The 10,807-nt window shown below is 33.5% G+C and overlaps 1 protein-coding gene across 4 annotated transcripts; it reads right to left on the bottom strand.

Moving 5' to 3' along the window:
- Window positions 1-919: 919 nt before the first annotated feature.
- On the bottom strand, window positions 920-9,676 carry LOC108573635 (5'-nucleotidase domain-containing protein 3). Of its 4 annotated transcripts, XM_017936103.1 has the most exons (9): window positions 9,003-9,676; window positions 3,553-3,728; window positions 3,043-3,270; window positions 2,557-2,559; window positions 2,345-2,485; window positions 2,121-2,278; window positions 1,823-2,009; window positions 1,613-1,753; window positions 920-1,339 (listed from the first exon to the last, which is right to left on the bottom strand). In XM_017936103.1, exons 1-9 carry the CDS (start codon window positions 9,199-9,201, stop codon window positions 983-985), a joined length of 1,590 nt encoding a protein of 529 aa, XP_017791592.1. In that variant the 5' UTR covers window positions 9,202-9,676; the 3' UTR covers window positions 920-982. The 4 variants fall into 4 exon arrangements, with proteins under 4 accessions (XP_017791592.1, XP_017791593.1, XP_017791594.1 ...); XM_017936104.1 differs by lacking the exon at window positions 2,557-2,559; XM_017936105.1 differs by lacking the exons at window positions 2,557-2,559; window positions 9,003-9,676 and adding an exon at window positions 8,568-8,637.
- Between the last annotated feature and the right edge of the window lie 1,131 nt (window positions 9,677-10,807).

Below are 10,807 nucleotides of genomic sequence, written 5' to 3'. Positions count from 1 at the left end.
TACGTACATTTGAATATAAGTTATGTTAACAAAATATTAAATATAATTATTTTTCTGCTATATACAAGAATAGCTAATTTCGATATATTTTTATTTAATAAATTTTATTTTTCGTAAAAGTTTCCTTATTCTTGTACATAAATGAAATAAAAATTGTATTTAATACTTGTTGTATCAACTTGTACATATACTCCATTTGCATATGGCATGCAATTGTAATGTCAAGTTGTAACAAACATATTTGATCTGTAATTGAAATTATTAACTTGAACTTTTGTATCCTATTCTGTGTAAATTATACTTTATTATAGTAGTAACATACAGTAATTTTTATATGTATATGTATGTATGATGTACGTATACACATACACTTTGATAATAAATATCATTTTTAACACTTAATGTAACAAAATTTGTTCCTGAATAAATAACACGTTCATCTATCTCTTTGCCATAAAGAATAGAATATAGCAAGTAGGATAGTTTTTAAATACTCAACAGTAGGGCATTTTTTTTTTATTGTACTATATGGGTCATCTCTCATTTATTTTTTCTTCTTTTATATAATTCCTATACTTTTGAGCCCTATTAAAAGTTTTACATTTAAATATACCGTATATTTCGAATAATTGTAACATCTTTTGAACAATATTTGTACACACAATACATGTCTAATTTATACTGGATCATTTCAGTGGATATGCACAATGGTACTCTTATCTACAAAATTATGCACATACATATACTGTATCTGTGTCAAAAACTTTTGAACAATGTATCACATAATTTTAATTAAGCAGTCTAGTATTCTCTTTTTATTTACACGAATCAAAAATATGTTTTATATACCGAGCTTTTAACATTTTTATATGTACTTTTCGAAAATTTCAATTGGAATACTTTTGATTTTTCCTCTATAAGCTTTTGATGTTTCAAAACGATAAATGTATCTAATTCGAAACCTAAATGTACAAATTATACTTTATACAAAGTAACTTGTGTATTCATGTGGCATTACACCTCTTCTTGGATAAAAGGTATGACTTGTTGAGTATTCTAACAGATTTGTAATCGCGCTCATATAAATATCGGCAAACCTAAAAAGTCTCCTCGAAAAATATGTAGGGTTATGATATGTTCTAAATACAGAGCCAAATTGCTTATTAAATACTCGTTTTATCTCATTTCTTAATCTATCCCTTTCATTGATCCATTCTTCTAGTACTGCTTCCACATCTGGTCCTTCATAATCTTGATGTTCTTCGATCAATCCTGTCAGCATTTGTAACCAGTTGGCATTTTCTTTGAATTTTGGATTATTTAATGTTGTAATTTCGTGCTGTAATATGCAGATATAAAAAGTTATTTCTTTTCTTTTATTATCAATATCTACAAAAAGATTCATTCATAACTGTATTAGTTAAAGATTTGTTTTTTAATTCACTTTTGACTTAAATAGGTTTATACTTAATTATGCATCGTTAAGTTGTTAAGGAAGAAATATAAGGAATATTGTTTTTAATTGATTTCTCAATTCTAAATAAAAATGGAAAAGTGAAAAATTTGAAATTTAATTAAAAAAATTATTTAACGCTTACAAATGCTAATTTACCGTTAATTCTTTTATTATGGCTCCAGTCCGCCAACCGTGTTCCAAAGTTACATCTGCTAAATCGCTATAAGGATGGTCTCCAAAATATAATACTTGTTGTCCTCGCCAACCGGTCATGTCTTGCAATTGTTTAACCGTGCCCTAATTTCCAAATCAACATTATTCACAGATATGAAAAAGAACTTTTGAAATAAATAACTTTACACATACTTCAAGATATGTAACGCCCTTTTCGAGTTTAGTGACTCGATCCCATAGCTGCGTTTTGTTCACTTCGTCGTATATTCTCAGAGGTCGGGATTCTTCAGTAAAGAATTTCGGTTTCCTTGCTTGAACTATCACTACATCGAAATAATCTTTCCAGTTATCACCAACCAAGAATTTCATTCCAACATCACTACGGAACAATATTAAGTTTTATATATTAATTTTCTACAGCGATGTAGTTTTACGTATAATTATTCATATATTGTTGTACGCATTTAACATTATTAAGTGTAATACTTACACAAAATGAAAAGGACTATTGGTCACGAGAAACATATTTTTCTTAGCTGCCTTTAGTCGATCGAAGAATGTCTTTAAATCTCTATTCTGTTCCAAATATTCGGATACATTTTTTACTACCATTCCGTGCATAATAGGATGACACATTTTTACAGAGTTCTGAAAAAAAAAAAATCGATAAGATCTATTTTTATAATACCAATAATTTTAGTTTATTCGCATTACCTTCACATCTCTAAAGAGTATTTCAGGATGATAGTCGATATGGTTATTAAGAAAGTATTCCGTAACGTTGCAAAGAAGACCCATTTCCGGTACCGAGAATAAATCAGCCAATTGAACCATTTTTGTTCGGTGCGGTGGATCCTGAAAAATATTAATGTTAACCGCAAGGTGTAAAAGTATACATACTCGATAGAGAGACTTATAGTACTTACTTTCTGTATTTTGCGTCAAAAAATTCGTCATGAAAAACACAAGTCGATGCATGCAAACAAATAACAGATCTTTTAAATTATCTCAAGTTTTTGTTTTTTCACTTTTTATTGGCGAATTTGGAATTGAAAGTAGTACGTGTACGTGCACATGATGCGATGTTAATTACGAAGGAAGGCTAAAATGATCACGTGTTGCTAGTAACTCGCAGTCTTGCATTATTCTACAACTTTTCGAGTGCAGTACAAAGACGAAGAAACCTTACATGAAACTTTATCTAACGTACATATTTTTCCTTGACTTTTTAAATAACATTTTAAAATAATTTCACAAAGGAATCAAAGTAGAGTAACTTTCAGTTATACATTGTTTGTACGTCACATTAATTTTGACAAAAAAAAAAAAAAAAAAGGAAAGAAAACGATAGTTTCATTCAGGAAAGGCACTGTCCTATTTAATTACTAATCAGTTCATTTGATTATGCTTACATGAGAATGCTTATGAGGCGCTTCTACGTAAGCAATCGGTATTATCCGGTTTTTATAGAGCCTAAGGATTTCGTCGTCAGGGAGTGGATGTAAACCACGGTAAACGGTGCCAAATTGAATTTGCAGGAAGCTGTCGAGTTTCAGCAGCAGACCCTTTTCGATGTCGTAATGGAGGCCACGAACAGCGAAATCCTTCTTGTACTCCAGCTTGCCGATTCCCTCGGGGTACTGTACAGTCGATTAAACGAGTTTGCGTCAAGTTTCAATTGAAATTCTCGTTCGGCCGTAATTGTCGCTTGATTTTCGAGAAAATGCCGCTGACGAGCCGAACTAGCGAGCAGAAATGAGTTAGGAAGTTTTGTTCGTTCGTTCGTTCGCCTAGAATTAGTCTTGTCAAGCTCGAGAGTTATATATCCGGGCTGTTTCTCTACCGATGATATATACGGGAAGAATTTCTTCGCATGTTAACTGATAAATCTAGCAAATCCGTTCAATCGAAATTCCATATACCTTGTACTTCTGAATGAGCATGTCGCGGCCGAGGTTGTAGAGCAGGTAATCCATGGATGGCGTGTAACAGGCCAACGTGTAATCGTAATCGAATCCATAGACTTGGACTTCTTTAAAGTCGAGTTCGTTACAGGCGAATACTCCTTTTGGGTTCACATCTTGCGGAAGTTTCTTTGCTAAATGAAAAATTTTATTCGTTCATTTCAAGTAAGATATGCATATGTATATGTGCAGTGTGGTTTGTTTAACCCTCTGTAGGTAATCTGAATTTTTGACAATCCAAGTGAAATTTCACTTCGAAATGTTTATTTTTATTGAAAAAAGTTTGAAACGTTTGATTTAACTGATAATTGTATAACGTAGTTGTCGACTTCGATAAATACTTCAGAATTTTTTCAAATTTTTTGAAAGCTTAAAACAGTAGAGAAATTAGACTTGGACACAAACGAACCAGTTTGCCTACTGAGGGTTAAATGGAAATATATACGGACAAATTGTTTACGACAAAGTTAACCTCTCCAAAGGAATCATCAAGAATAGTATAAGTAAAATTTTGTACAAGGTTATATTTTTTCCAAATTTTAAGCACATCGATATACTTTTCAATATAGAATCTTTTTTCGCGTGTCATTTTAAAGAATCAAGCGGCAACTATGTAATGGTAAAATATTTTTATACTTCAAAGATTTTTGAGACTTTCACGACCCGATATTACGTAACCATTATTGTTGAGGCTTTCAGGTATAAGTCGTGTCTTTATGGAAAAAGTATACCGGCGTTTCGTAGCACAGCAGCTCACTTCATCGGGGTTCGAATGATACAGCGACAGTAAACACACAGCCACCATGAGTGTGTCATTCGAACCCCGATGAAGTGAGCTGCAATACTTGCGAAACGTCGGAATAATTTTTCCATAAGGACACAGCTTACACTCGGAAGCCTCAACAACTTTTATATTTATTAGTTTATTCTAACTTTCAGTTTTTAGAAATGCCTATCTTTTTGCAGTTTTCTAACCTAACCTTAAAATTATGAAAATTTTAAAACCTGGGGGAAAAGTTTCTTCGTTCCTTGACCAGTTTAACGTAATGCATTATACAAGGTGGCTCAGTTCGTTCCGATCAAACTTTTAACAAGTAAAAAGAAAATGTTATATAAACATAGGTCGTTCGAAGCTTTATTAAAAAGTTATAACAATAATACGAAATGGTAACGGATGTGCGGTTATTATGATACAAAATAGGAATGGATCAACGATATGTAAGTGTATCTAGTCTGTTTACGCAATCTATGTTTACGATCTGAGGTCGTTGAAGGTGTTGAATTTTTGCCAGTGGCATTCTTGTTTTGTATCATAGTAACCGCAGGTTCGTTCCTACCATTTCTTTAGCAATTCGTATTTTCGTTATAACTTTTTAACGAAGCTTTAAACGACCTATGTTCATATAACATATTTTCCTTATTTATACCTGTAGAACATACTGACAAAGCTTGACCGAGAAAAAATGGGACACGCTGTTTAATCCTTTCGTACATCTATAAACAGCGGAAATATTTAGGCGCTCCCATTTTATCAGCATTATGATTTTCACAAATTTCACTATAAATATCTTCGTCGATATTTAGTAGTTCAAATATTACAATTTTATGCAATCAAATCTTAAGCATTCATCTAACAGCTTTCATTTTAACACTTTAGTATTGTGGTACAAATATCTGATTTATTCCAGACATTTATGGAATATATTCGTTTCACTCAAATATTTTGTCAACTTTTCTCCACGATACGCTAAACTGAACAAAGTAAAAAACATTTAATATTTTTTTATTTCTTGCTATGCATATTTAAAAAAAAACTGGGAAATCCTTTACAAACTATGCTTAGATAAAAGATTGTCGAAATGTGCTCTATTAAATATTGACCAAATTTATGGTATTTGGAATAATAATAAATTAGCAAACCGTGAAATTTTTAAGATACTGTTTTCATTACTTGTTAAGTATACAAGTATAACTCTTTTGTGCTTAGTTTTAATATTTTGCGTAACGATTAAGTGGCGTAATTAAGATTCTTAGGCGTATCTCGTGTGTGCATTTTCATAAAATTATGGTTTCCTAAGAATATTATTAAATTTCAAAGCAGAGGAATTTTGTCTTTGCTTAAAATATTACGTAAACCTAGAATACGAATAGAATGCAATAGAATAAAGGAGAAAATACGAATATGTATTTTCACTTTGTTTTTCAGTTTAGTAAAGTAGAAGCTTTGCAGTTTTCTTTGACAACAAATTTATCAAATTGTATGATAAATATTTAACTACTGTGGTTTCATAAAAATACACGTATTATGCTCCGCTGTATTTTACTAAAACATTCAACTATATTTCGATTTGCGTAATATTTTGACAGCGTTATTGTTCCAAAATTGTTTAAAAGATGAATTTCTCAAAAGAGAATTATATTACAAATCTCAATTTCGAAATCAAAATTAATTAGTTACTTTTAACGAGATAATAAACATTTTTATCGAGAAACTGCTATTAATTAATCTCCTCCTAAATGTTGTAATTAAATAATCGAAAGAAATCACTGCCGTGGATATCTCACGTAAGTTATAACTTACGTTTCTCGTTGAGTGGATACAGTTCACACAAACAATATGTAAGAGATTACATTCAACACGAAAATTTGATCAATGTCAATGTTACATTTCTTACGTAACGCGTTCTCACTGATTATATAACACGCGTAGACAGTAAAGAATTTCGCATGAATTTAAATTCTATAGTTGAGAAATTTCAAGCGAATACGTCACAAATGTATAAATTATCACGAATATTAAAACAATGTTGAGAAAGTGAGGGAACTGATTATACAGGATGTTTCACGTTTGCTCGAAACGCTTATTACGTAATTGAAATGGTTTCAAAGGGCGAATAAGATGGAAGAAAAATTTATTTGGTGGAGAAAATGGCAAAAGGTGAATGGAAATTTCACATTTGATTAAAAATCTTAGTGTCCGAGATCATTTCTGAGTGAATGCACAGTAATGTCAGATATAACAATGATAACCTCGAAAAAAACATTTACAAAAAAATTTTTCTTCCTTCTGATTCGTCTCTTAAAATCGTTTAAATTGCGTAAGAAATATTTCTCGTGTTATTAGAGAAAGAAGAGATATTTTAGGCGGCCTGTTTTACGTGGAACATTTATCTATAGGGTGAACTGAACGTGAAGGGATAGATAAGATATAGAATAGTAGACTAAAGTTAGGTTAAGGTACGGATATATTACGTAGTAGTGCAAGCCAATTTATATCCTAGCAGGGTCAGAGATAAATTGAAAAAAATATATAAAATTAATAACTATTGAAAATGGTAACTTCTGTTGAAAATTTCCTAAAATTAAAGTAATAATTTTAACAGAGAAAGTGGTAAATAAATAATACTTACGTTATTTTATTTCGAAATGTAACATTTACCATTAGTACAAAGAAAAATCATTTACATTCGTTTGTTAATAATGAAACAAATAAATATAAACAGATATTATCCATTATGGCAAAAAATATCTTGAGTAACGATTTTTTTACTTGCTTGTAAATAATATTGCATTATTCTTTTTCCTTAGTTTAATTGTTAACAAATAAATGTAAATTATTTTTCCTTGTACTAATGGTAAATATTATGTTTCTAAATAAAATAACGTAAATATTATTTATATACTGCATTTTCTGTGGAAATTATGCAACACTAAATAAATTCTAATTAGGTGTGCGGAGACTTTTTTGACCGAGTATATGTAAACTTGGGTAGAGGGGCATAATAGTTACTAATCCGGTACTTAACACAGAAATTCTAAGACATGATCTTCCTACCGTTTCGAGGATTTCATGCAATCTCAGGTACCACTAGTTTGCTGACACCCTGTATATTTATACAACTATGTCAAGATTTAAGGACGCATTTTTGTACTTGTTTGTAAAGTTATCAAATCTATCTCAAAATGTTCACCCTCTATAACGCCATGTGACTTGAAAGTTATATACGTATCCATTTATCCATATTTTATAAGTTTCATTTTATTTGTTTATTGCTATGTTATTGCATTATATTCTTGTATTGTTATATTATTATCAGCCAATTTCATTACAATAATTATTAATTCTTGCTTCTCCAATAAAAACGTATAATCGTAATCAATCGTAATTTTTCATATTATGAATGAGAAAAGATATAGAGGGTTAACCTGTTAATCAACGTGTTCGTTAGCTGAGTATTATTAAGTGACAAAAGCGGAATAAATATGTGTTGTAGGTATAACTATGATATAAAAGATAACCTATAAGAAAATGGTATAAGTTTAAAATAATTCAAGTAAAAATATAAGGTTCACACATTAAAGGATTAATATTACGCTGATTAGCATATCTACTGTTTAATGCTTCTATTTTTTTTTTAATGGTCATACGCAACCTGTTATAATTTGGAAACAAGCTGGTGCTATTCTATCTGTTTAATGCTTCATGTCGCCTCAGATAGGCGTATCAAGGTAAACATGAAAATAGAATGCACTCTATATGCATGTGACTAGGGACACGTGGCCTTGTGTGAAGATTTTTTAACTATACAGCAGCATAATACACACTACTATTTCTCTGACTTCGATTCACAGTAAGACCGCGCGCTCTCGTTTTGTTCCGCAGATGCTCGATACGAGATGCTTTTCACCGTCCTAGTTTTTTTATGCCCGTCCGTTCCTCTCGTCTCGTTCCGTCTCGTCACGTCTCGTTTCGTCGCCCCATGTTTTTTTGCTAATTAACTTTGGATATAAATTTCTGATACACAAACTTTTCTCTAATTGTTTCGATAAACATACTGTCGTACCGACAGGACTATATATGTATGTACATATTTGACTACCGTAGTAATTTCTGTCGCATAATTCAGCGTCGTGATTTTATCGTCAATATCGTGTTTGCTCGTTGAAGTCTATAAATCATGGTAATTACTTACAACGACTCGTAATAGATTAACTGTGTGGGGGCAAACATTTTGGAAATTTGCCAGATGCCGTTGATTTACGATACAACATTGTTGACGTTTCATGCAACTAATACGGTAAATGCCGTCGCGTGCACGGTCTCGAGTGATTCAACAGCGACCATTCAACTCGCCTTTAAGATCGAATATAAATCGAACGCTTCCTGAAAAGGGGGATTCATTGACGTATCAATTGTAATTTCCGCGCACATAGACAAGTACCAAGGTCTCGCGCCGGTAGCATCGATTCGAAATATCGACGTGTAGTCGGTGAAAGCGCATGCGCAGGCTCAAACAACGCGGCGGTAGATTAGACAGGTACGCGACTGAGAGAGAATGTTGGAAAGTCTAGCGGGAGTGAGGAGGATACACTAAAGTAACATGGCTGCAACCAGTGTTAATACTCACACTTATATTTTTCACGTGTCTTCATGTAATTCTTGAGCATAACTTCGCGCGACATTTGGCCACGGTTAAGGGCACGATCACCAATCGAACGTTTGACCAGAACATGGCTGCCGAATCTGTGTAACAACCACGACGGGAAGAGATTTTCGATCGGGACAGGCGATGCTGCGGCAACGGCGAGGATCCTCGTGTGCAGCATCACGAACGATTGGTGGGTATGCACCTATTGCCACGGTGTTTGAGGATTGGCGCTCTGCACGGCGGGAGATTCGAACCGAAGCGCCAGAAGCGGCTATTTGATCAAGATGATACTTCGATGTTACTAGGCGACTATCAACTTGCGTGTTGTTACTTAATCGTAACCGAGCGTACCGACCCACGCGAACTCGAATAATAAGATCGTGACCCCCCTATTTTCGTTTATCTTCATTCCTCTAGTGCAAGATACATCTCCTTGGTCGTCGGTACTCGCTATTTATATTCCGTTCACTGTGTGCTTATAATTGTCGAATTGTGTCCACTTTGCTTCGCGTTTGCAGCACAAGTGCACGCACGCTACGTCCGCTCGACTACCACTGTTCGTCTTTGCGTTCGTCTCGTCACGAGGGGATGACGGGACCGTGTACGGTTGCGGTTCAATCATGCTGCTCGGAACGCTTCACGCAGCGTCGCTGCCGAATAATACGCACGACCGGCTGCCGCAAGTGGTACCTAAAAGACAGAAATAGACATAACTGTTCGTATACGACACGTGATATGTTGCCAAGCGTACCTTCTCTGTGTTTTGGATTTCTCTGGTTCGTGGTCAGGTAGTGTTGTCAAGAATTGGAAACTTCTCTACGAACATTTCTCTCGATGTCGTTTATTCGTTTCTCACTCATTGTCAGACAGTTTTGCGTAAGCATCGGTTATCGTCGCTTCATAAATATTTATTTTCGCGGAAAATACGCGAAACAAATGGAAATTAACACGTACCATGATAATTTTAACGTTGTCGAATGAAACTTCTAATCATTCGCGAATACGCGAATAAATAGTCGGAAAATATCTTAACCTATAAGCATGGTGCTGTAAGATTTTCTGAAATTAGTATCGGAAGATTGGAAAAGAGGTTAACGCATACCTTTGTGAGTCTGTATCTTCATTTTATACTTATTATTATTCTAGTTCGGGTTCTAAAGGTAATCTGTATCTGTGATTTTGATAGGAATGAATTAATCAGTCAGTGGTTTAATCTTAATTTAATTGGGCAACTTGATATCGCTTCTGATCATCAGGCATGCATTTCACTTACGAACGACTACTTGGACAAAGTGTTTTACATAGTCACTTATATTTTTCGGCATGCGACGTGTCACAACAACTGATTCTAATTGCAAAACATTGCGCGCGCGCGCGCGTGCGCAGTACATAGTATGTGTTCTTCTGTTTATACTTGCTGATATTCGAGCCTCCTGTAATCGTTACCGTTGCAAACAGCCGTACCGATGTTATGATTAATGATCAGTTGCGTCCTTCGAACGGTCATTCTCACGTTAGTGCTTCCGTATATTATACTCTCTACTATTCCTGACACAATTTCCTGTATTAATTATAGGTGGCGCACGTGCAAAGGTGGCAACCAAAAGTTTCTCGTTTCCTTGTCTTTTCCAATATTAATATTGTTTATCTTTAACATTAGAATTTCTGTCAGGGAATTTGCCTACGCTAAGGAACGAATATTTGTTTTTTTTTTTTCGTTGGATAAAAGAAATACTTTTACGTTTCTTGCTTCCTTTACATTTCTTAACCTCTCTGGAATATTT

Source organism: Habropoda laboriosa, unplaced genomic scaffold, assembly GCF_001263275.1.
Source record: "Habropoda laboriosa isolate 0110345459 unplaced genomic scaffold, ASM126327v1 scaffold128, whole genome shotgun sequence".
NCBI classification, from domain to species: domain Eukaryota; kingdom Metazoa; phylum Arthropoda; class Insecta; order Hymenoptera; family Apidae; genus Habropoda; species Habropoda laboriosa.
This window is presented reverse-complemented; position numbering and strand designations above follow the sequence as displayed.

What these genes read in the sequence shown, in the direction of transcription:
- LOC108573635 (XM_017936103.1), bottom strand. Translation starts at nt 9,201, where the DNA reads ATGCTGCACACGAGGATCCTCGCCGTTGCCGCAGCATCGCCTGTCCCG. An exon ending in AATAGTCCTTTTCATTTTGT is followed by an intron (nt 2,010 to 2,120) that starts GTAAGTATTACA and finishes ATTGTTCCGTAG; the next exon opens with TGATGTTGGAATGAAATTCT. An exon ending in AGGGCGTTACATATCTTGAA is followed by an intron (nt 1,754 to 1,822) that starts GTATGTGTAAAG and finishes TTTGGAAATTAG; the next exon opens with GGCACGGTTAAACAATTGCA.